This window comes from Chlamydotis macqueenii, chromosome 16, assembly GCF_036417535.1.
Source record: "Chlamydotis macqueenii isolate bChlMac1 chromosome 16, bChlMac1.mat, whole genome shotgun sequence".
NCBI classification, from domain to species: domain Eukaryota; kingdom Metazoa; phylum Chordata; class Aves; order Otidiformes; family Otididae; genus Chlamydotis; species Chlamydotis macqueenii.
In genome coordinates this window covers 7,851,748-7,877,288 of record NC_141571.1, presented here as the reverse complement: position 1 = coordinate 7,877,288, position 25,541 = coordinate 7,851,748, and the positions used below count along the sequence as shown (strand labels likewise).

The 25,541-nt window shown below is 43.5% G+C and overlaps 3 protein-coding genes across 4 annotated transcripts in view; 2 read left to right on the top strand and 1 right to left on the bottom strand.

The window, feature by feature from the left end:
* Nucleotides 1–1,583: 1,583 nt before the first annotated feature.
* Nucleotides 1,584–7,665, bottom strand: RNF114 (ring finger protein 114). Of its 2 annotated transcripts, XM_086760882.1 has the most exons (6): nt 7,503–7,659; nt 6,682–6,832; nt 5,499–5,605; nt 4,581–4,695; nt 3,793–3,900; nt 1,584–3,580 (listed from the first exon to the last, which is right to left on the bottom strand). In XM_086760882.1, the coding sequence occupies exons 1-6, from the start codon at nt 7,631–7,633 to the stop codon at nt 3,515–3,517; spliced, it is 678 nt and encodes a 225-aa protein (XP_086617008.1). In that variant the 5' UTR covers nt 7,634–7,659; the 3' UTR covers nt 1,584–3,514. The 2 variants fall into 2 exon arrangements, with proteins under 2 accessions (XP_086617008.1, XP_086617009.1); XM_086760883.1 differs by lacking the exon at nt 1,584–3,580 and having other exon boundaries at nt 4,491–4,695; nt 7,503–7,665.
* Nucleotides 7,666–8,115: 450 nt separating this feature from the next.
* On the top strand, nt 8,116–17,248 carry SPATA2 (spermatogenesis associated 2). The gene is made up of 3 exons (XM_086761062.1): nt 8,116–8,301; nt 11,225–11,649; nt 13,429–17,248. Exons 2-3 carry the CDS (start codon nt 11,332–11,334, stop codon nt 14,680–14,682), a joined length of 1,572 nt encoding a protein of 523 aa, XP_086617188.1. The 5' UTR covers nt 8,116–8,301; nt 11,225–11,331; the 3' UTR covers nt 14,683–17,248.
* Nucleotides 15,782–25,541, top strand: part of LOC104482739 (opsin-5-like) — a 39,423-nt gene continuing 29,663 nt past the window's right edge. Inside the window, exon 1 of the mRNA XM_086761063.1 lies at nt 15,782–15,828. The gene's annotated coding sequence lies outside the window, so the exon portion shown is untranslated. The remainder of the gene's footprint in view (nt 15,829–25,541) is intronic.

Sequence of the window (25,541 nt, the reverse complement as noted above, 5' to 3'; positions counted from 1 at the left end):
TCTGGCAGGGTGTTTCACTCTTCTGCAGCAACACTCCACTGGATCTAGAAGCCCAGACTAGCTTGTTCTATAATAAGGCTTTTTTTTTTGATCACGAGTTTCTGCACACAAATGAGATGAATCAAGGCTATACACAGACCACACACACCTCTCCACAGAACATCTTTTTAAATCAGCCAGCAAATACCAGTAAGACATACCACAGCATGTGTAAACACATTCGTATTTGTTAAGTTGATGAAGTCAGCAGCATAGAGACACAAAGGTCTTCAGAGCTGGAGTAAGTGGAAGTCTCAGGTTTATCTCTGAGCAGGCCTATAGATGCTCATCAGAGCACAGAAAGCAGCGCTGCGCATTCTGCTGTTATCAAGCTAGCAGGTGCCAGGATGGACTTTGCTTCTTACTCGTACACCAATGTAATCGTCATGGCTTAACCCCAGCCAGTAACGAGGCACCACACAGCCACTCGCTCACCCTCCCTCTTCCTGGGTGGGATGGGGGAGAGAATTGGAAAGAAAGGAAAGCTTATGGGTTGAGATAAAGACAGTTTACTAGGACAGCAAAGGAAAAGATAATCATAATTATAATGTATTAACAATGATAATAGTAATAAAATATAGGGATAATATACAAAAGAAACGATGCACAATTTCTCACCGCCCCACGACCGACACAGCCCATCCCAAGCAGCTATCTCCAAACAATCCTAAGAGAGAAAAAGAGAGCTGCCCACCAGCCAGCCTCCACTTATCTACTGAGCAGGATGTCTCTGGCATGGAATACTTCCTCTGGCCGGTTTGGATCAGCTGTACCGGCTGTACCCCTCCCAGCTTCCTGCACATTAGCAAAACCTAGGCAGCTGAACAAGTCCTTGATCTCTTAGCAAGAACTAACAACATCGGTGTATAACCAACATTCTTCACATACTAAATCCCTTACTAAAGCCAAAACACAGCAGCTACTAGGAAGAAAATTAGCTCCATCCCAGGCAAAACCAGGACAGTAATCAAAGTTAAGTAGAAATAGCGTGCATTTTCCAGCCACTATTTTTGGTCTGTTCCTTCTGTGAATTAATTCACAAGTAACAAACTGATACAAATCAAACCCAAGTTGTATAGTCAAGGAATGGGCACAGAGTTATAATCACCGTCTGTATATAATGGCACAAGCTATTTCAGACCGGTCACTGCTGCAAGCCAGCCTTCACCTCCTCCTTTGGAGCTACCTAACCTGAGGACAGCACAAGGATGTAAACACCACAAACTCGACGGCCAGTCAAGGCTTATAGCAGTGTTCACCTACCAGACTGCACCTGCAGTATTCTGGCCAGCTCTAGCAGAACTGGCTTTGCACTCAACCTGAACTATTTTTCATAACAGTTGTCCACTGTTTGAAAGATTATAAACAAAGTTGCAACTCATCAGTACAAAATATTTAATGGAAGCCAAAGGTTGAAGTCTGCATTTCACAATGTCTGTTGTGGTCCCTGCAGCATTACACAGTTGGCAAAAAGTGTTTCTAGGGAGGCGCTGAAATGAAAGGTATGAAACATGAGGAAGAAATGACAGAAGTTGAAACAAAGATAGGATTTTATAAATTAAATGACTTTTATTTGTAACTTGTCTTCAAAAGTCAAAAACATGACAAAGTAATTGCTCAGAAGCTTCTAACTGCTCCTTAAACATTTTATCAGAATTGCATGGAAGTGCACTTAGAATAGTAGCAGAAATCTAGATTCCGGTCAATGGGTATCACCAAATTGTGTTCTAGCCAGAACCCAGAGATCCCCATCCAACCACTAATACATTGTAATCTCTTTGCAGATCAAGCATGAAAAATAACCAACCCCAAACACTGCACGTTTTCCACAGTACCATAAGATCCCCCCCACCCCAAGACTGAGCTTCCAGTCACCAAGCAGATAAGGATGAATCCATAACAGCCCATACCAACTCAGGGAAAACATACCAAAACCAAGTTCAACTTAGGTATGTTAGAGGTCTGGCTGGACACAAAGTTTAATCAAGAGGTTTTAGCTAGGGTGCATTTCATTAGTTTAAGGGTAAGGCTATGCTGCAGAGTGCAATGATATCAAGTTTACTGGTCAAATAAATTAATTCGTACTCAATTCTGTGGTGGTACAGGTCCACTGCTCCAATTAAACATGCTTAAATTAGACTAGACATCTCAACACTACTGTGATTAAAGTTCTGGTCAGGTGTCTTAGATCATTAGATCTCAGCATCTGGACTGTGCAGTTAATGAAAACACTAAATTAAAAAGGAATCTCTATCGTAAAAGTGCAGACTTGAATATAGACTATTCACTTACCATGTACTGGAATTGTCATCCTGCTTTCTGGGTTATATTTTATTTTTTTCTTTGGAAGCTATACTTGCATACTACACATTATATGGAAAACCATCTACGTACAGCTTCAGCTACTTTAGCAACATTTAAATGCAGACCAGGAATTCAAAATACCTGTTAAAATCCATAAACGCAGAAAGGCAGTGCTATGCAACTGCTATTAATTATTGGTAAATTTTGCTACCAACTTGCCTTGAGAGATGGAAAAACTAGGAATATATATGAAAATTTTAGTTTAAATAGAAAGCAGAGGTATTGAAAAAAACCTTCTGAATTCCTCTACCAGCATAAGGCTTAAAATCACTAGAAAACCAGTTTCAAAAACACCAATTTAATAATAAAGCCAGCAAATATGATTCATATTTGCTAAAATAGTTAAAATGCATTATTTTTTAACTAAGACAAACATTGAAGTTTATTTTCCAGGCTAGAAATTATGGTAAAAGTATGGAAGAAAGTAATAATCATGCATAGAACTAAAATATTTTGAATTAGTTGCTTACACAGGTGCAAAGACTTGCTAAGAAAGTTTGTAGTTTGAAGACTCATACTGAAGACATGTTTTCCATATAGCTGAGAGGCTGCGTATAAGAATTTAAACACCGGGAAACATGAAGTCACAGGCATCATAGGTCACTTTAAATGAGAGCTGATCTGACAATTACAGTTAGCACCTAGAGGTCTCACTAAAGGAAAACAGAGCTACAAATACACCTCTCGTACTATCATTTAAGATATGTAAATGAGATTGGGAAGGGAGATTTATTAACTAGTTCAGGCCATTCCATTTGAAGTGTTTCTGTTGTTAGACAGTCAAATGTACATAACTGCAAAAGAAACCAAGAAATGGGCATAGGTAAAGGAAAACAGATTTTTCTCCTCTGTGTTGATCTACAGTTAAGCTTTGTGTGAAGCAAGTAAGAAAATTAGGCTGACAAGGTTGAATGGCATAGACCATGTTAACAAAAGACTGATTGGTACAGAAATATCAAACCAGGATTTGAAACTCAGATAGGGATGAAAGAGTTTTCCGTATTTCTGGATGCCTGAGTTCATCTTGGGATGTACCGGGAGAAGAAGTGCGAGGATGCTGGGCATTCCTCCCCCACGGAAGCTTGGTTTTACAGTTAATCTTCTAGTTGGTTCATTTATCCCGCAAAGAACGCATCAAAACCTGTGCCATCATATCATCTTCATCAGCATCATAATCCTATGAACAAAGGGCACAGAAATTCTTTTACCATGCTGGTTAATACAACACCAAACAAGAACAGAAGCAAGCTGTCTCTTCCTTTGACTTGCCAATAATCCAATTTCTCTCACGATCCCATCCGCATGGATGAGATTTCACAGTGGCAGCTATGTAAAAAAAGCCGAGTTAAGAGTCATCAGGCTGTATTCCAAGGGTGAGGAAACACATACCACAAAAGTATCATAGGAAAAGCGATGTCGCCTTTGAAGGTGCTCCATGAAGTTCGCACTCCTGTAATTCGGATCTCCCCATGGCATTGAGGCACAAATTGGGCACACCTTCAAGACAAACCCACGAAAGCCAATTAAATCCCAATGGTTAAGTGCTTGAACATTTAAAGTAGGAAGGGCAGGACAGAGACAGCATGGAAGACTGAAGTTTGAGGTTTGTGACAATGACTACTCTATATGCAAAGTGATGTTACTTAGTTTGCTGGGACATTTAACACAAAATCTTCAGATAACCTGAACTGGAATGGCTTACTGTTCTCTCTACATTCTGAAAACCAAAACTGACTACAGCTCTTTGCTTTAGAAGATTTCAATCTTTATTTCTCTGTTAGAGAAAAGTTCCCTTAATTTCCTTTGCAAAGATCACTTCTCTCCAAGGGAAAAAAGGAACTTAAAAAATCCCTAAATAATTTGGAATTCCAAAAAACTTTCCAGAAAAATGAAAGTTTCAAATTCAGTTCTGTGTTAACTTTGAATGTCTGCCATTTTTCAAATAGGAAAGGACAATGTGACCTAGCTGCAATAGGAATAGTCACTTCCAGAGAACGTATCAAAAACTAACATAAAAATTATGTAAAAGTTAAATGCATGAACAGCATACCCACATTTGACTAAGAGGAGTAATTATAAATACGTACTTAATTTCAAGAGTAAGTCTCTAATTCATTCTTTCAAAGGGATTTAAGACTAGACTTCATTGCAATTCTTGCCCCAAGACTTTTTATTACCACTTGTTTTGCATCCATGCTGTGCAATGTTTTGCAGTGTTCAACTAGTCCTTCTTGATCAAAGTTTTTCTCGCTGCAATACGGACAAGGAAAGGTAAAGCGATTGGGGAAGTTCCTGGTTGGGGGGAAAAAAAGGTCATTTATCATTGTAAGAAAGTTCAAAGTAAAAGCTTTAGAATTCAATACTGAAAGTTGTCTTACCAGCTCTTAAGAACATAAGCAATTTAAAGCAATAGCCTTGTTCCTTGCAACTAGAACAAGCTAACTTTATGAATCCACTTTTTAGTTCCCAACAATAGCTTAAGGAACTTTTAGTATCATCCATATTTACACAGAATGAGAGCTCTTCTACAAGTGTTATAAATGCTATTTACCGTCTTGTGGTGGGTTTTTTTTGGTTTTTGTTTGTTTGTTTGTTTTTTTCGTTGTGGTTTTTTTTTGTTTGGTTTTTTTTTTTTTTCAAACGCATGGGGTACCACCCAGTATGCTACAATGCAGATGAACGCACTGCAATCAATTCAGACTTTCCTTTGTAATAAGTTACTACAATCAAGAGACAGAAAAATAAATTTTTTATTTAAAACCCAGCTACTTTTACTGAGTACCCTGATCTTTAAGATATCTAATGCATGGACTATGTAGAAAGCAGAATAGCTTGCTTGTGCACAGTTAGATACAGGATTAAAGCTTCGTTTTAAACAATGTGAAAGGATTAAAACAATTAATACCCAAACTGAGCAAAGATGTAACGTCTGCTTTTACTCCAAAATTCTACAGTTTGCATGAAACCTCAATGTTAAACTTTTTAAAGATAAAAGGACTCTTCTCAGAGGAATCGAGATCGTATAACGATTAATCATTAACAGCCCTGGTTTTGTGACAGAACAAGACAAGTATTTCCAGAGAAAAGCTAGTTACCTTGTGTTGTGAAGCGGTTCTTTAGTTACAGCTTTCACACCTTCCATTATGTAATTCTGGTACTTTGAACAAGAAGCTGCATGGCTACGCATCTTTGAGAGATACATCTGTGCAGGCAACAGTTGCATAGCAAGGTTAATTCAAACTATTTGCAGTTACCTCTAAACTTCTAAGCAGAAGTAGTGAACACGTAAAACAAAGCAGCTTTCTGCAGACAGCGTTAAAGAAGGAAAACCCCAAACACTTCAGCTGGTGAGGAGGAAAGCTTTGAGATTATAGATTAGTTAACCTGTAACTTCGCTGCCTGTAAGATTTTACAAATGTAACACTGCCCAGGACAGCTCACTTTTCTTAACCTATACTATTGCAAAAACTCACAAAACAATGCTTCATATAAGGCCAGTGTACCTAGTCACTGAGGAGAAGAGACAGTGTACAGACAATAATTTGGCTTCTGGTACAGATCTTGTGCAGATTGTTTGCTAATTTTTCAACCCTATTAACAAAAATTCAAACTGTAATTGAAGGCACTACAGTTTTCTATCAGTGGGAATAAAGACAGAATGAATACACAACCCAGAAATAAAAAGTGAAGTCAACTGAACTGTTACCCTCACCTTACTGTGTCTAATTATCCTTTTTTTGTTGTTGTTTTGCCACCTGCTAAGACATTTTCTTATACATCCAATTAATGCTAAGAAGCTCAACCTTACAAAGAGAAAGGAAATGGCAGGAAGGATGCATTCAACATGCAGGACACTAACAAACAATAAGTTTATGGAATACATCACCCACATAAGACAACTTTGACCTCATAACTATTTCAAACAAAACAAATAAGTTTATGTTTAAGAGCCAAAGAGACCACTGTTTAAAAACCACATCCACTGTTTTATTACAATGTTCCTCCCACAGAGACATGCTCACAGAAGCAATATTTTACTACAATTTTAAAATCAGTTTCTTTCATTTGAAATTCACTTCCTGAAGCAGTAACAATAAAAAACTGTGGAAAGAATGTCAACACCTGTGTGCTGCCTATATAAAATATCTTTGGCACTTATCAGAACAAACATTTTGACCCGATTCTGCAAAAAGCTGAAAAGCAAGAACTTTATTTCCCTCTATGCAATACAGCCAAGCAGGCACACCTCATGCACTTAATTTCCAAATACTTTCATACTTTTTTATTGCAGCCATTGCAAGTAGTTTCTGTCGTTTCAATTTGCTTTTCCAAGTCTAGAGCTCTGCTACCAGGTGACAAGGTACTGCGGCAGACACCACAAACTGGCTTTTTCGGCTTAAGACATTCCTGCAGGCACGGAGTGCAAAAACTAGGGTGAGAGAACAACAGCAGATGGTGAGAATAGCCCTCCCGGACACGCAGCATGAACACCCAGAGCCTTGCTATGTCTTCTGCCCTGACTGATAACGGAGTCTTAACAAGTGATATCGAATAAAGCAGCCGCCTCTTGACATTTCTGCATGAAGGGAGGACAGGATCCCAGTTTGTTATACTCGGTGCTATTAGTAGATTTCGAATAGCGCTTTGCTCGCTCGGTTTCCACATCTTCCAGGAAGGAAAGGAATCGAAAGTGAAAGAATATTATCTTCTTTTCCTGCTGCAATTTTTTTTTTTCCTTTCACGAAAGCCCCAGGCCGCCCACAGACGCTACGAAGGAGCGGAGCTGCCTGCGGAACCCCCGCGTCTTCAGGCGGCGCTGCCAGACCCCATCGCCCCGCAACGGGACCCAGCCCCCGCCGCGCAGCCGGCGGCCTTGGCCACCTCTCCCCACCCGGGACCGCCCCGCTCCCGAAGCAGCCAAAGGAGAGGGCGAAGGGCAACCGGTCCGCGGCTCCCGTCCAAGGCCTCACAGCTCCCGGCCGACGAAAGCGCCTGCGGGCCCCGCTCCGCTCCGCTCCCGCCGAGGGCTGAGAGGGCCCCAAACCGCCACTACCGCCGCCGCCCCAGGCCCCCCCACGGCGCCGCCGGCAGCCACTCACACGTGTCCGCAGGGCACGCGCACCGGGCTCTCGTACACCTCCAGGCAGACCGGGCAGGTGAAGCGCGACAGCGGGTCGGGCCGCCGCTCCGGGGAGCGGGACGAACCCTCGCCGCCGCCGGCCACCGCCATCTTCCCTTCGCCGCGCCCCGCCCCGCCAGCCAACCGGGGAGCGGCCCGCGCGCAGGCGCAGCTCCGCCCCTGCAGCCGAGACACCGCCCCTCCAGGGGCGCGGTCACGCCGTGTGGGCGTGGTAAGGCAAGGGGGCGTGGCCCCTCGCTACCCCGCCCCCGGGACGGTGCGTCCCACGGACTCCAGCGGGCTGTGGCGCTTCCCGGCTCCGGGTCCGAGCCCGCACCGCGCGGGAGCCACCCCCATTTCACGTCCCGGGGGTTCCCCAGCCCGGACGGCGGCCCCTCGGCCGGGCAGGGCCCGCGCTCCCTCAGCCCCGCCCCTCGCCCCCGCCCCGCTGACGTCACGCGGCGGAAGCGCTCCTAATGGCAGGAGGCGGTGCCCCGCCCCTCCCTGCCATCCACTTCCGGGGCGCCGCTGTCAGCCGCCCCCTCCCGCTGGCCGCCGGCAGCCCCGGGCCGGTGCCGGGAGGCCGAGCCGTGAGGGCGGGCGTGCCCCGCCGGTGGCCAGCCGCGAGCGCTCCCGGGGGGACGGGGGTTTGACCTCCACTGGGACGTCGTGGGAGCGCCTGAGGGGCCGAGGGGTCCGCGGTCCGCATCCGGGTCACCGTGCGCTTCCGGCTGAGCGGCGGCGGGTCCCGGGCGGCAGGCGCGGCCCGGCGCGGAGCGGTGAGGGACGGGCCGGGCCCGCGGAGTGGGGGGGGGGTGAGGGGACGGGGCGGCTCTGCCCGCCCGGGCTGCGGGCCCTCTGCGCAGCGTTGGCTGCTGGGGGGCGGTGGCCGCGCCCCGGTACCGGTGGGCGGCGGGGGGGGAAGCCCCGGTGGGGCCGCCTGGGGCTCGGCGGTCAGCGGGTGCCGCTCACGCTGGGGAGGTGAAGGCGGCGGCCCCGGGCCGTGTCCGCTCCCCGGGCCGGGCCGGGCGTCTGGGCAACAAGTGTCTGCGTGAGAGCTGCGGGGCCGCTGCCCCGGCGCTAACCGTGCCCTGTTCCCGCCTTCTCCCGAGCTGCGCGCTCCCGGACGCCTCCGCGGGGCGGTGCAAAACGGCCGTTGCGGTCGGGTTGGATTTATTTTAAATGTTCGGTGAGAGCCTGGCGCTTCTGGTCTCCTTAGCGTGCGTCGGGAGAAGGTTGAACCCTCCTGCGTTTCTCCCCCGTTCCCGTACGGGTTTGTGAGGCCAGGCCGGCCGGCGTCGGCCGCAGCCAGAGCGGTTGGTCCCCTCAGCTGAGCTTTAACCACGACATGGATAGAAACGTTTCCTTGCCTCGCCAGCAGAAACTAGACTCAGATCAGAACTTATTATTCACATACGTCTATGAAATCCAGAGGTTTTCAGTCCATAATTTGCGGCAAAACGGCCTTGTTACCTTGTCTGTTCCGTAGCTGTTCTGTCAGCCAGTGTGTTTCTTAGGCCTATATTTATCTGTGCCTGCTCGCATACCGAGCTTTTTATCGAGCCTTGTAACCATGGTTGTTGGCTGCTCGGAGCCTGCCTGCGCTGGGTGGGCTGCCTGGGCTGGGGATGTTTTGCTTCTGGGAGCTCTGTGTGTGGAGGAGCAGCTCTGCGAAGGCTGGCTGGTGTGTTTGGTTCGTCGTGTTTTGCCTTTTGGCTTTGAGAACTCTGGCTTGCGTACAAACCACACGTCAGAGCTGGCCGTGGCTTTGAGTGTCACCGTCTGTAGAGCCTTTGTGAAGGACTTTCATTTGGTGACTTTCCTAATCCTGATGTCACGTACATGTTAACAAGCGCTTTTGTTTAATAGTTACTAGCAGGGGAGGTGGAAGAACCGTAATACTTAATCCAGCTCCTTGTCAGCACAAGATCATTCCTTGTCCTGGGGGTATATTACTGATGTGCCAGACAAAGATCTTTCTCAGAAATTCTGTTGCGGAGCTCTCCTTGCTAAGGAACAGAAATTCAGTTGTTTTTGTCCACAGACTTCATCTTGCACAACTTAAGGAGGAAAGATCTGGGGAGAGAGAAGGGTTTGCTCCTGTCCCTTATGCTCAGATGTTAATTTAGAACTCCAGATTTCCTGTGATTCACAGCTTGTCTCTTGACATCAGTGCAACTTCTGATTGTGGAAAGACCGAGAGCAGTGTGCCTTTGAGCAGAAATGGAGCTGCTAGCTAACTTTTCCCACATGATGTTGTTGTTAAGTGCAGCCTTTCATCAAGTAATATTAACTGCTAGGCTGTTGATTTTTTGTTTGTTTTCTTGACCTGTTGGTTGTTGGCTTGTGGGTTTTGGATTTTTTTTTTTTTTGCCCTCCTATGTATTTTGTGTTATGGCTGCTTTCATTCGGTTAATTTTGCTCTTAACAGTGTTTTTCATTTTAACAGGAGTGTGTGGGGGCATTGATCAGTATTCTAGCAGCTGCAATTAATATTGGGCTGAAAGCCTTTTCTAAAATGTTATTTCAGACTGAGTGTAACCAAAACCGTGCACTGATTTCCCCCACCCCACCTCTGTTCGGTTCACAGTTGGGAACTCCGTAAGGGCTGGGTTGTGCTTTCGTTTGAAAAACAAAGCCTGTGGTCTGCTTTTTAATCACAAATTCCTCAAGCAGTTGAGATTGAGGCCATTGGCCTGCTAATTACCTTGGTTTTGGTAAAGTAGCATTAGGAAGCTGCTTTTGTCTCCGGCTTTTTCTGTGTGGTGTGTGAGCTCAGTCAGGTGAAAATATGGATGGGTGTATACGTCCCTGCAAATGGAAGTGCACATGATGTAAAAACAATGGTGTTGCTCTGTTCTAATAAAGCAGCTAAAAATGGCAGGTGTGGCTTTTTGCTGAAAAGATTATCATCTCCTTTTGCAGCTGCCAACATTCAGCTGAAACTTTGGCTGTAGTTTGCGGCATTCAGGGAGTCTGTTCTCTGGGGGATGGCTGCAGAGCTCTCCCAGGACGGCCTGGGTGTGCCATCAGGTGGAACCTGAGCGGCAGTCAAAAGCCTAGAAAGTGTTAGAAATAGAAAGACAAAGGTAATTAAGTCTGCTCAGCCTAGAGGCAGTCCTGTGCCAGTAGAGAGAAGAAAGGAGGAAAAAAAAAAAGTAGATGCTTTCCCAAGTTGAGCAAAATGAAACTTCTTTGTGGGATTTTTAAAATGTTGACATCACTGTGCAGGGCAGAAAAAAAAACCAACAACCCCAAGACTCTGATTAAAATAGTGTTTGTGTAAGTTGTTTGAATTGAAAGGGCAAAATGAACTGTACAGAGGAGACCCTAGAAAGTCATCCTTCTTCCAGTTTTTTGCTGTGAGTTATTTTTGCCTTGGTTCCCTAAGCCAAGGAACCCTCAGTCTGGGCTCGAGCCTACGCCAGTTTTAGTGTATCAGACTCTCTGTGCCTTGCTCGATGTAGATTTGTTGTGCTGTTTTAGGTGGATAACTGGAAGAGGAGTGGAGAATGACAGTGAAAAGCAGGAGAACAGCATTTCTGTAGACTCTTGCACTTTTTCAGAAACTTAAGGAGTCTGTTCTGGGAGCTGCTGCTCTCTGAACCATTTTATAGAATCCTGTGAAGCAGATAGATGGTGTGAACATCTGGGATGTATGCAACTGTGATGATTTGTCTTTGTTTTCAATTTTTGTTCCAGAAGAGTTGCCATTACTGAAGATTCTTAATGCCACTTAATCAACCTACTGCTGAATAACCATGAAAGAGACGAGGTAGCTGCCCAAGCGTGAGATTAAACTGATTTCAATGGATACAAAATATAAAGACGATTTATTTAGGAAGTATGTACAGTTCCATGAATGCAAACTGAACGCCTCTGACAACAAGCAGCGTCCTATTAATGATGAGTATTTGCGAGTGGCAGCGGCAGCGTTACTTTGCCTTCCCAAAATTGATCCCTTTTATAGATTCCGGTTGATAAAATTTTACGAGATGGCTGAAAATTCACTGAGATCTGTGAAATCCTCAAGTTTACATTCTCTCCGTAATGCATTCAGCATGCTCGAGACAATTGGAATTAATCTCTTTCTTTACCCCTGGAAAAAGGAGTTCAGAAATATTAAGGTAAGACATTTGTGTGTGGCCATAGTGAGAACATGATTTGTTTTTCTTTCTTTTAACACATTTCATGCACTTCCTTTAAAGACTTCTTTTTTTTTTTTTTCCCATGTGTTAGCATGATGTATATATTTGTCTATATACAGTTGGTAAACAGAAGCCACAGGAAACTTTCTACGTAAAATAAGTGAAGTTTGTGCTGGTGAGAGTATCCCGAGAGCAGAAGTACATGTACTATCTGCGTTTATAATGTAACCATCAAATAGAGGAAGAGCTTATTTAAGGTTTCTGTTCAGCCTACCCTGCTACAGTGTCTTAATTTCTACTTGGAGATGCTTTCACGAGGGTGAGCAGTCAAGTTATGTGTAAGCTCACTCAAAGTTTGATTTTTGTCTTGCAACAGCTATTGATGGAGCGCAAGTACTAACAACCAATGCATGCTTTCAAATGGAGGCTTTGCTGAGGTTCCAACAAGTTATGTGATAACGGTAAAGGAACTCCTCTGGGAGAATTGTTTCCAGAATATCTTTTGTTTGCTTGTCAATTCACAATTCATGAAGTTTTGATTTTAATGTACTTTCAAATTATTTACCTATGCCAGAAGCTCAGAGGGAAAAGTAGGAACTTGTATGTTGCTCGGCTTGGGTGCTGGAAGTCAGGTAGCGAGTTGTATGCTGTTGATTTTTCTATTGTATCTTTTACCTGTTCTTGTATGTGTATTTAAAACTGCTGCAGCATTTCAGTAATGAGTACTGCAGGTGACTTACAAGAACAGTTTTGAGACTTGAAAGCTGGATAAAAACACTGCTGATACAGGTATCTAAAGTAATTTGTGGGTTGTGTGCACTAATGCTGGGTATTTTTGTTTGTGTTTCTTAAAAAGACACTATTTCACTATTTAGCAGAGAATTTGAACGTTATTAGAACACTTGAGAATCCTCTGTTTCCCCAAGGGGAAACTATCTTTCTTCACAATCTCTCCATACATCTTCATCATCATTAAGTTCTGGCCTTTGAAATGTTGGCTGATCCATCGAGGATGTCTCTTGATGCACTGCCAATATTGGCTTTGGTTGTGCACTGTGGATCCGGTACCTGTTCTACACAAAGATGTGATGAGCAGACTACTCTTGCCTGCAACCTAAAACAGTTTGAATTGGGTTAAGAACATACCTCAGGTATGCCAGATGCTGAGGGTATTTCTACTCGCACAAACTTATATCTTTGTTTTTGGAACTTTTTTAGTGGAAGTTCTTGACCTAATATGAAATTAAATTAAAAAGACATTTGAAATTGCGTAGTAATAATACACAAAAAAGTGCACACCTCAGGTATATTTAAAGCTGAATTGAAGAGGACTTTGCTGCTCCCGCAGTAATTCTGAGTTCCTGTTATGTCTAGCCAGTCCCTGGGGCAATATATGAAATCTCTGTTTTTACCTTTCAGGGTAGACTTGCTTGTAAATGCAAACATGTCTGGTACGCGTAATAGTTAATGTCAATGTATAGCGTAATGATTTAAGTCAACAGGGAGGACGTTACGCTAATCAGGATTTCGATTTGAATGAAAACTCTGCTACTTGGAATTTGCTTCATGTGGAATTTCCATCTGCTGAACAGGAGGGATGCAGAAATGGAGTTCATCTTGCCATGGAAGTTGCATGTGTTCACTGTCACTTTTATTTTATTCTGTTGTGTAGTATCTGTCACTGAATTAGCTGAACATCTAGTCCACCACTGAATTTGTAACCTAGTTTTCCTTTTATTTCCCCCCCACCCCCCTTAGACCTACACTGGACCCTTTGTTTATTATGTAAAGTCTGCTCTAACTGAAGATGATGTAAGGCAGATTTTGAACTACATGGGCTATGTCCAAGAACTGGGAACAATGTATAAACTCAAAGAGCAGGTTGATGCCATTCAAGTGAAAATGGTTTCATTTGAACTCTTTTTGGCCAAAGTGGAATGTGAGCAGCTTCTTGAAATTCACTTGCAAGTGAAGGATAAAGGTTATTCAGAGACTGATGTCATAAATGAACGAAAAAATAGCAGTGAAGATGTTAGAGGCTGCTCAGAAGCCATGAAACGGCGTGCAGAATGCAAAGAAAACTTAAATACTTCCATGGCACGAATGGTACTGCAGAAATCAGCAAGTGAACGGGCCTCTAAAGATTATTTCAAGCCAAAGGTGAGCAAGCCTTCTAAGTCAGTGGACACATATGACAATTACTGGGAAAGCAAGAAACCACCTTTGATGAGCTCACTGAGTCTCAGGAAAGAACCAATTTTAGTCGATGCAGAAGATGACATTAAAGATGAAATTATCCGTCCGTCACCCTCTCTTCTGACAATGTCAAGCTCCCCACACGCATGTTCAGATGAATTCTTGCCAACGACATCTCATCACAATGGCATGCTAAGAACAAATGTCCCTTACAGCTCCTATTTTTCTGCCCAAGAGGACTTAGATTTATATACTGATCCCGATTCTAGAAGTATGTTAAATTTTAAAAGACAAGAAGCTATTAAGCCTGATGTATGGGTGTTAAAAAATGATGCCAACCCTGTTTACCACAAACGCGCCCACCTAGCCAAAGAGACAGCTTCCCTCAAGTGCCAAAACTGTGGCGTACCTTGTGGCACTTCTGTTTGCCAAAAGTGTGACAATCTGTTCAACTCCAGGCAGGAATATCCAGCAGTGAAACAGAGCACCTATTCAATCAAACCACTTCCAAATGATGGCTTGTCTCCTGCCTCTGCTTTAAGGGAGAAATCTCAGTACACGTCACAGACTCAGAGTCAAGAGAGAGCTGCGCAATTCAGTTCAAAATCCAAGCCTTCAGGCACCTCGCGCTGTGGCTTTTGTAACCGATCTGGAGCTGCAAACACTTGCACGTTTTGCTCGAAAGTCTCATGTGACACTTGCCTCAATGCTTACTATTACGATCCCTGCTGTAGAAAAAGCGAGCTTCACAGATTTATGCCTAACAATCAGCTAAACTATAAATCATCCCAGCTGTCCCATGTAGTTTATAGATAGACTTGGTTAGTCTGTTTTGGAGGGGAAGGAAAGGGGGAGGGGAAAGGGCTATCCTAACTAACATACTGACTCCACTGATAAGAAAATACACTGACCTCTTACCAAAATGACGTGTCCAAATATTTGGAACCATGGTTCAGTGATCAGGTGCCAGTTCTTGATTTTTGTGGCTTCACAGATGCTGCAGATACATTAGATTTCATGCTGCTATAATTTAGGTAACTCCTAAATGATCATTACTTTTCAATTTAAACGAGGGAGAAGAGCACATTTTTCTTTAAAACTTGGCAGCTGTTGCATTTTAGAAAAGCGACATCGCACCTTTCTATTACATTGCCATCATCTCCTTGCCCAAATAAAACCATGCAAGGCTTGAAAATAAAATCTAAAAATTAAGATTCTCATTTTGTATGAGTGATGAAGCTACTGCCGGTTTTTGATAAAGTATGACTTTAAAATGTGCAAGAAATAGGCGAATGGCTTGTTTTGCCAACAAGGACTATTTTTTGAAGTGTGTCTGCATTTCTTGGTCTCCAAAATGCAGACCCACAGCATCTCTTCCTTTTGTCTTTGTTTCTTCCTTCTCCCCTTATCTCCCGGTTGTTTATCTCAAGCTTACATAATATGAATCTGGACAATATGTGCTTTATTTTCTGGTGTTGCCAATATCATCCTACTGGTTTTTACTATGTGGTATTTAGAAAAGGTGAACCTGTATTCATGTCACTTAATTTATACCTAGAGTGTTGTCCTTCCTGATGAGTACTAATTTTCTTCACTTTCTGTTGCACATGTATTAAGTACTGTTCTTTGTACTGTAAATAGGTAATTTGGAAACAGTTTATTTTTAATAAATATTTAATATGTTGAGTTCTTAAAAGTGGTAAAATCATTATAACTATGAAGTCTCTCTGGGTTATTTGTTCAGGTGACTTTTTGTTTTTCCTTGTACTGTATTTCATAGCTTGTTATAGTCACTGTGGCAGACTGATGTTCTTGGCTCTGATCAATTTTTGGTTTTTAATCTGACTTTTTTTTTTTTTTTCCCCCTCTGATAAGGCTACCACTAGTTTAAGTGGAGTCTTGTCTAAGAATTGCAGGATTTTGGTTCTCAGTGCACGCTTTTCCTTTGTGGTTATGGAAATTGTAAGTATAAATGTTATGCTTGCTTCCAAATTCACTGTGAAGTCTGTAGTGTAGTCCAACAAGCAAAGCACTGGCCTGGTTAAAAATCAGAGCTCATTTGTGACTCCTGTTAAAGTAAACCCATGAGTTATGGATGTGAACCAGATAATAATATTTATCGGTATTACTGTAGCACATAGGAACCCTAGCCGAGAACCAGGACTCTGCTGTGCTAGGCTCTGTACAGTTTGACCCCCAAACAACACCTGATTATGAATAGGTTTTAGGTTTTTTATTAAAAGGAAACCCACAAGAATCCTTCTAACTTCCTTATTCCAACTAGCTAGTTAGAACAAAGTATCAGGCGACCTAATCTGATGTGCAGAATTAAATGTGTTTAAAATATCTGTAAAGAACTCTAGCTGAGACGTAAACTATGTAGTCCACTTTGCACTGAAATTATTCACTTAGGGGTTTTTTAAACACTGTTAGAATCTAGGCTTCTGAACGTAAATGTCCATTGATCCCTGTGTGACAGAAACATGCATGAATGATCGTTTGTTTTACATTTTTGGGGTGGGGGGAGGGCTTGAGGTAGGTAGAGGGGGAAACTATATAGGATAACGTTGTAAAATAGCTAAAAAATTTTAGCCATAAATGGGTGTTAGAAGTGTTACGGAAATAAGACGAAACCTGAGTCTTACAGAGGGCTGAGAACAATAAGTTACTGTACAGTTTGCACTAAGAAACAAAGTGAAAGGTATGTGTTTAGCAATCAGGGAAATTTCCGAATCAAGCGACTGCAGCTGAGCGTAATGTTACAGGCAGGTATTGCCTTGCTGACCCTGAAGGTTGGGGTGAATATTGTTTAGGTGAATGATTTTAAGGTTTTCAAAATCTTGTATGGTTTTTTATAAAAATATATATATATAAATATGACACAAATGTAGATACATTATGTATATAGTGAAAAATTTAAAAACAATTTTACTATTAAAATACAGTCTGAGGGTGGTTTTAATTTCCGTGGTTATTTTGTTTTTGTTCACTCCTGAAGTGTCATGCCTGTTTGGCTGCTATACTGTGTATCTCCTAGTTCACTAGTTCAATTTCCATATGGCTACTCACACTACAGTGAATAAAACTGTGATGCCACGTAATTTTTACGGTGAACACAGCAGGGACTGTACTTGCTTTGAAAACGAGAAGTCCTGTGTATATATGTCATGGAATACTGTAGTACAAACTGTGTTGAATTGAAGTGATACCATGCTCTATTTTTGTGTATCTTACTGTATGAGGTTGCTGTGATTGATACAGTAAAATATATGCTAATTTAAAATGCAGGTGTTTTGCATCTGATTTGTTTAAATTAATTTGTGCTTTGAAGGAATTTAAAAATAAAGAGGCCTTTAAGAAAAGGCTTAACTCTTTTCTTAAAGTTGAGTGCATGTAGCTGTCTGTTTCACAACTGCGATTCGCATGCAGAGATGTGGTGGCGCACAGAGGTGATGTGGGGGGCAAAATGGGCGAGAGCGTACGTATCGTGAGCCTCAGCTTCATGAAACGGGATGTACTGCCTGCAGAATGCAGAGCTTTTGAAAAAACCTTTGTTTTCAAGTCTTAGCAGCATGACTCAGTTTGTTCCATGAGAGCATGTAAGCCAATATGTCAGCAGTCTGCAGCAGGCAGACTAACGTGGGGTAGAGAGCAGGCTTCGTGTGTGGTGTGGAGCTAACCGACATTCATTTCCAGCCTTGGCTCTCCGTGTCGTACGCACTTTTTCTGACTAGCTTCCTGATGTAAGCTGCATCTCGCAGATGATGTGTGATACTACTGATGTACTTTTTGGCACTTGAGTTAGGCCTTCTGGCTCCTTTTTCATCCTGCTAGCTCTGGAGCAGGATAATTTCTCAAGTTCCAAACTAGATTGATTTTTTTTATTTTTTTATTTTTTTTTCCTCTTCTCGTTTGTTCTTTGTGTTAAAGCATGTCAGGTGAATGCTTCAACGCCTGAAGTGCCATTTCTACAAGTTCTCTAATCTTATGATCTGTTGAGGTTACTGGAAATATCAGAGGTGATTACAAAAGTCAGACTCAAGATAACTAAGATATTTTTTCTGAAAATCTTATCTTACACCGTTATGCTTCTTTTGCTGATGTGTTTCTGGTACATATAAAACAAGAGTTTATGCTGTCTTACTGTCTGACATAATTACAGACCTGTATGTGTGCTCTGTCTTTTGCTCTCAACAGAAGTCTAAAGGTTCAATACATTGTCAAGGAGCTTAAATTTGATGGTTTGAACTGACAGCCCCTTAAATTTATTTTTTTCTGGAAGATGACTGTGGGTTACAAGCTTTTAGTACATGTTGCTAATTATGTTGTAGAATCTTTTTAGGGGAAAAGATTCACCTTTCCAGTATTTGTTTAGAAACAGGAGCTAATCTGAGCATGGTGATAATTCATATGTTGCCAGAGTGACTGAGAGAAAAGCAGGAGGTGACTGCAAGTTAAGGTAATGTGTTGATGTACCTGTTTTGGCTCTAATTTAGTTACTTCTCTGAAATCAGTGGGAGTTAATCAGGCCTTTTAGTGTGGCCATCACTGTGGTATCTTAGCAGCAACTGAATTGGGCTACAGATGTTCCTGACTGATACTTGTGAACGATATTCCACGCTTCCTTCTGAAAATCGTGGGATGTGGTCATGTTTGTCTAAAGATCGCAAGTATGTAAGTATCTTTGAGCTCTGGTATAAAATTAAGTAAAATCAGACATTGCAGTTACTTTTAATTTCTTTTTTCCTACAGTTGATCATATTTCCCTAGAAAATATTCTGTAACTTGTCTTGCTACTCTGAAAATGTAGGGGCAGGGAATCAGTAATTAAGTAGCTTTCTGGTTTTGTACTCCTACACCCCTGCTGTGAAAAACAAACTCTGAGGGCGACCTTTTGCATTGAGACACCCTATGAAAATGAACAGACTGGTGCATCAGATCTTACGTGTGCCTAGAGGAAGGCAAAAGGTTAAGGTATGTGATATGGCAGCAGCTCTTTTAACTCCTAAAATCCTGCAGACGTGCCAGATAATTGAAGCTCTTCCATCTGAGGAGAGGTGTAGGAGAGCCAGAGAGCAGCTGCTTTGTTTGACAGGCTTGCTGTACAGATTTCAGTGTGCGAATGTGTGGAAAGCAAGGCTGTTCCCTACAGCACTGAAAGCTCTCTGCATTGAAAATATCTTAGCATATTTTATACTGTGTAGCGGGTCCTCGGTTCGGCCCAGAATCTGCAACCAGATAACCTGTGTAGCACTGGAGGTGGATGGTGTGCTGATGGGCAGCTACTCTGTGCCAAAGTCAGGGAAGGCGATTGTAACACCAGGCTGTCTGTGTAGAGCTGTGGGGATGATTGACCTCTAGCCAGGAGTTTGTGGCACACAGCAGTGCCCACAGTGGAGCAATCCTTATCATTTCCTATTTTTCCTCTCTGCACTGCTTTTGCTGCTTTCACAGTATGAGACAGCCTATAAGAGCTCTGGCACTGCTATGAGTTGCTGCTTTTTTGGGAACAGCTGCTTTGCTGCCCTGACCTCTCTAAAAGAAAGCATCTCATCTCCTTAGGCGCTGCTGCAAGCGGGGGAGACATTGCCTTGCTCAGGGACAGTGGGGTGCTGCCAGTTGGCTTCTGCCGTTTTGTAAGGCAGAGTTGCTCCAAGCTTTTTCAAATGTGGGCAGAATGCTTCCCCCATTTGGGGCATGCTGCCACAGATGCCTTCTTGGAGTGCTGGTTTTGTTGTTTCCCTGCCCTGAGGAACAGCAGGGTCAGAGGCTATGATTGCTGCTTGGTCCACCACTGCAATCAGCTGCCTCTGCTCCAGATCCTCTCTCAGCTGGCAGCAGCAGGTCTGGCTTTCCACTGCAATAGCAGAGGCAAAGGGGCTATGGAAATCTTCCTGACACCCAGCAGCTTTCTGTGTTGTCTGTGCTTAAAGCCAGGCATGGACTTCCATTGAACTTGGGAAGGCTTTGTGCAGAAAAGAGGTGGGCAGGTGGAAATGTTCCAGATGAAAATGAAACAACCTGCTCTAATTTTTTTTTTTTTTCTTTAGCATCAAGAAGAAATTTCTCTTCCAGCATTCAGAATCTGAGAAGGACTGAAATCATGTTGCAGGGAACTTCAGATGAGGTTAGAGATTGTTTTAATTACTGAGATTTCTTATTGATGGGACCCTTTCTTAACGCTGCGCATTCTGCATGTAAGTGGTGGTGGTCCTGGTACTTCTGTTCATGCTGGGCTCTATCCTAGCAGTTCCTGCTTTGAGATGAGGATGTGAAGTACCTTCTGACTTGGGTAATAGCACCCATTTGTTTTTCCTCTCTTACGCTGGGCTTTTAGTTGATTCTACATTGTGCAGTTCACAGCATTGAAGACAATGTCAAAGCTCCAAGTAGCTTTAAGTAGTGCAGGATCAGACCTGCAGTGTGTGGCTGACAACTTGCATGTGGCAGCTGCTTCTGCTGTTGTGGGTGTGGGGCTGTCATGCTTCCTGCTTTAGAAAGCATTCTCATGATAGTCATACTGCTCTGAGATTTCATCATCAACCTGCTTTAAAAAAAGAAAAAGAAAAATCAACCCACAACTGCTCATCAACTCCTTAGTGAAAAATGTTACTTTCCCCCAGAGTAAGTAAAATCTAGTTTGTAGCTTTGTGTGCAGTACGCTCTAATTTACCTGCCTTACCTGAAATTTTCACAGACCAGCTTTCTAAAGCATGGCCAGTACTGGTGAACTGTCTTCGTGGAAGTGGAGATCTCTGCACATCTCTCTGTCATTGCACATGTGTAAACTCTGCTCTGCACTTTACCTTGCCGTTAGGCAAGACTGAGCTTCTGTGGTGACCCAGTTGTGGATCCTTGCCAGTGGCATGTGGAATCCCAAACCCTAATAAATGAACTGATAATCAAAATAGGTGCTACCAACCAGCAACTCCAAAAAGGAACAGCCTGTTTACATGTCTTAGTGCACTTATGCTAACTGGTATATTCACAGTGAACTTTCCCACAAGGCAGCTCTGTTATGGTGAGGAGAGGCCTCTTCCTCTCCTGTGTGGTCTGTGTGCGTCCCTCGCACCACCGGGAGTGGTGAGTGTGCGTGTGGTCCCACAGTGGGGCCACAGAAGCTGGTGGAAGCTTACTGACTAATAACTACAGTCTGTGTGGTCCCTTAAAGGGTACAGAAGAACCGTGTTAGGTAACCACGTTAGCACAGGATCGGAGGACATCCTGAGTCCCAGCAAGAAGATTCCCTCTGTGTTCCTAGGTGGAGCATGGCTAGGTGGGAATGCTGAATGCAACCACGGGAAAGAGCTACCTAACTGTTCCTTTGCAGTTCCTGACACTAGAAGCCAGCAGACACCTAACAGTGCTTTGCTGGCTTGGTTGGGATGTGTAGGTGGGGTTGTCTAACTCTGAAGTGATGGGGGTTTTGTTTGGCTAGATTTTTTGGATGTGTTCTCCATTACAGCCAAGCATGCAGTGGAGCCTGTCATTACCCACATGGCAAGGGTTGCGTTGTGACCCCAACGTGATGGTGGAGGGAACAGTGCCACTGACAGCTCTGTCTGTGCCTGGCAGCACCAGTGCTTGGGTGTGCCCAAGGAGCAGGGTGGCTGTACAGGTTTACTGGGGGCAGCTAGCACGCTTCGTCTCAGTGGCAGAAGCAGGAGGGGACAAAGATGCCATCTGCCGCATCACCTGTTCAAAACCTGTTTCTTCAAACTGCATTGCTGGGGTTAGCCATAAACCTTTCTGTCTGGAGGGTGAAAGGTTCCCCCGCTGTGGAACGTCTGCCCAGGAGCTCAGTTTCTCTTGGGAATAGCTGGTGGGGGTGGCTTGTTGGCCCTGGGGTGTGCACTGAGGGGAGAATGTTATTTCAGTCTCTTTTTGCTGTATGCTTGGTTCCTGGCCCTAAGAATGCAAACCTGTTCTGCCGTCTTTTCACACAGTATTAAATGAGAAGATGCGTTATAGCTGTAACCAGCCTGTTCTATAAGCTGGCTTTGGGCCACCTCAGCAGAAATCAGTGGGCTGTGTGCATATGCTCTGCCTCTCCTTTTTAGGGGAGAGTGGGGAGCAGGGCTTTATTCCCCACGCTCCACCTCTCACTCCAGGAGAAGTAAAGCCCCTCTTTAGGGTAACTACTGTTCCATCTTTTGCTGTGATTGAATTCTCTTATTCTCCAGACCTTAATGACAGGCATTTTTCTGAGAGGTATTCCTAATGCCAGGAAGGGGAATGACCATGCGTGTGCAGTTTCTGCTCCGCGTAGCTGCGAAGCCGTGTGGAATGGCTATAGGTGGCACTCTGGTATTGGTTACTGCTCATGCCCAGACTGTTTCGTGCTGAGGGGATGGAGCACTGTGAGTCTTGGGAGAGTAAGATCTATTTGGCCAGCTTCTGAGAGAAGATCTATGCATAGCTTCTGCAGCAAACACGTGCTGTGAGCGAAGCTGGAGTTAAGGGTAGGAAGGGTAGAAATTAAGGAGTCAGCTGGAGCCTAGTGGCAGAGCAGCATCGTGTTATAGGAATAGTGTTTCCTGCTCTCCAGATTTCTATAGACAGTGCTTCCGTGTAGGCGATCTGGCATTTTGGGTCTTGTGTTGATAAGGATTTAAGGAAACTTTGTACCTTGTTTAAGGGGGTGTTTCATTCAGTGTCTGCCCAGGCTTTCTGTCCCTAAGACCTGGTGGTGGAGGCCGGGGTGCCCAGGGCACCAGCTGCAGTGCTAATGCTGCTCAGGGGTTCGGCTGTCCTGGTGCTGCTCCAGGACAGAACTGGGGGAGTGTGAGCTGAGCAGAGGATGCTCTTAGGCTTTGCTTCCGCTTCTCGGTCTCCAGTGGAGAATTTCAGCCTGAGAGCACAAAACCTCTTTGTGCAAATTGGTAACAGAAATAAGATTTAGAATGGATGAGTATTTGAGGGTAGAAGGGAGTACTTGCTCTGTGTATGGCCCCTGTCCTACCAGGGGGGGTCTTTGGAATTTGTTCAAACTTGAAAGGTGCTTTACGTGCACAGGTAGTCTCAAGGATCTCTTTCTTTCCCGTTCTTACTCCTGCATTTCACTATTCAGATAGAAAAGCACTGATTCATTTGAAATGCATTCTCTAACCTACAGATCGGTGCCAGGCTCTGTGAAAAGTCTGCCACATCTAGGTTTTCAGACCTGCCGTTCGCTTTAGCTCTTTTAGTGACTTCTGCCTCTTTCAGGAATCAAAATCTGTTTGTCTTTCCATTGCAACTCATAAAGTCTTGGACTATTTCGAGGGATATAAAAAATTAAAACAATCTTTTCTAGCAGCATCGAAACCTGTCATGTTTGAATCTTTGATATGAGGACTTCTCCTGCTTGGAGAACAGTTCATTTTAATGCTGTGAAATAGAGCGTGATAACCGTGCTGCTGTATATCCTTTCTGAGCACTGGGTGCTGCTTAGTAAAGTGATGCTCCTCTCCAAGAACTTCCTATAATGGTGAAAGAGAGAAGGTGCAGTACTCAGATGCTAGTAACTCACACCTAAAACTTTTGGAACAAATTTGTCTTTAGTGCAGTTCTACTGCCTGCAGCTGGAGTTAAATTCCTTCTTTATGGCTCAGGGCTTAAAATACAGCCTGTTAAATGTTGCAGTGGTGTAGATACCTTTGGAATCTTGTGTCTGTCTGGTCTTGCTCTGCGGGGAATTTGGGAAGCAGAAGCGGGGTTGAGACACGAAGACCTGGTATGTAGCCGTTGTTCTACTTGTAGTTAGCTGCTACACAATGGAAAGCTGAAGAAGAAAACAACCTGTTTTCCTTAAAGTTGTTTTTGAGATGTGTTAAAATACTATGAGGTCTATAAACATGACTTAAGGGGAAGATGAGAGGTCCTGGGACACAACATATTGCTGCAGGCGTGCAAAGCATACAGGACTTTGCCACCAAGAACTCTATCTGCTAGGAAAGATAAAAAATGTTTCCAAAAACCAAACCAAATGTTTCTTGTTGTAGTACAAGCCTAGGGTTTAATCACTGTATTTTGCTTATTGACTGTTCCTGAGTTTTAAGTCTCCGGGCAGGTTGTAGGCGTCTTCTGGTACTTTTCAGTTCTTGATTTAAAAATCCTGTTTTTCCTTTCATTGTACTTCCTACTTCTTTTCAACAGGCTCAAAGCCTGATGGCAAAATGAGTTTTACTGAGCTTGGGAAGGATGCTCACATGCCTTGGGAGTGAATGTAGGTTTGACACTGATTTGATTCTACTTTTTTTTCTGCCTGCAGCTTATCACTCAAGCTCTCCAATGAAGGACTTTACTTCCTCAGTCAAATATTTTCCATATGACTAGAAAATAGCTAGAGGCAGTGGTTTTTCTGTCAGTGCTTGGCACTGTGGATTTTCTGTTCAGAAATTGTATGGCCAGCTGAAAAGTAGTCTTAAAAACAAGCACTACATTTCTTCAGAGTGACAGGATAAAGTGAAATGGTGGGGTATTTTTATTTCCATGGCACTTAAAATTTGTCTATTCCCCGCCCCCCAACAAAGCTTGAAGTTACAGGGAGGTTCATTCATTGTCAGCAGACACCTTCCCTGTCAAACTGAAAGTCATGTCCCAGTTTCTCCATTTGCACTCCCTGGAATGTAGTGCTTGTGAAAAGCACCAGCTCAGCTGCTGGGGATGTCCAGATTTCACCCACCCCCTTTGGGCTATCGCTGAAAAGTTTGGGTTTTTTTTTCCCCTGATACAGTAATGTCACGACACCCGGCAGCTTTGCACCAGAAGCAGCTTCGTGAAGGGAAGCCTGATTTCCAGTTCTGTTCAGTCAACAGCTCTTCCATCGCCAGCAAACAAAGAGGTTTTTAAGTGGGTTTGTGATTAGGGAAAGTTATCTGCTAGAAACCTGATTGAGACACCAAACTAGCTTACGCACCAGTCGCCAAGGCACTGTCTTTTAATCATGACTGACACAGTTTTATATTGAAAATGGAGCCTGGCACCGTAATATTTGTGCTGGTTTTATGCTGGTGGAGGACCACTGATTGCAATGTGGCCAAACCTGACCTGTACAACAGGGAGAGGAGCTGAGGGTACAGAATTAATACTAGATAAAACCAGAGGTATGAAAGGCTCATTAAAAACAATCGAGCCATGGAGTAAAGAAATGTGGGAAAGAAATTACACCAGTGCCAACAAGCAGTACGAGTAGGAAGATAAGGGGAGAAAGTTATTGGCCTGACAGTCCTTCAGAGAGGAGGAGAAAAAATTGGCTTAAAAATAGCCTGATAACAAAGTAGTATCTAATGACTCTACATGCAAAACTGACTTTTCCTTGAAATGCTAGTTTCATATTCTAATGCAGAAAAGCTAGGTAGTAGCAAAGGAAGCTTTTTCAGATAGATCTGAAAGGGAATATTAATTGAGAACAATTTGAAAGACCAGCCAAAGATCTATTTAAATTGATGCATTTCTAATGGAAATGAATCTGCCATGTGTTTTCCTAAAATAAAATAACTTGATAAGATACTAGGTCTGCGTGTGTTCAAAGTAGGCTTTGAACATTAGAAAAGAATAAAATACAAATTAAAGGAATTAACTCCAGAGTGTGAAATGGCTGGTCTATGCTGCTGCCTGGTACAGGGCTGGGTAGCTTTCATGTTCCAGTCCTTTGTCAGCCACTATATATTGGTCCCGTGGTGTCACTTAGA

What these genes read in the sequence shown, in the direction of transcription:
- RNF114 (XM_086760882.1), bottom strand. Translation starts at nt 7,633, where the DNA reads ATGGCGGTGGCCGGCGGCGGCGAGGGTTCGTCCCGCTCCCCGGAGCGG. An exon ending in CGCGTGCCCTGCGGACACGT is followed by an intron (nt 6,833 to 7,502) that starts GTGAGTGGCTGC and finishes CTCTCACCCTAG; the next exon opens with TTTTTGCACTCCGTGCCTGC. An exon ending in GCATGGATGCAAAACAAGTG is followed by an intron (nt 3,901 to 4,580) that starts GTAATAAAAAGT and finishes TTTGTCTTGAAG; the next exon opens with GTGTGCCCAATTTGTGCCTC.
- SPATA2 (XM_086761062.1), top strand. Translation starts at nt 11,332, where the DNA reads ATGGATACAAAATATAAAGACGATTTATTTAGGAAGTATGTACAGTTC. An exon ending in AGGAGTTCAGAAATATTAAG is followed by an intron (nt 11,650 to 13,428) that starts GTAAGACATTTG and finishes CACCCCCCTTAG; the next exon opens with ACCTACACTGGACCCTTTGT.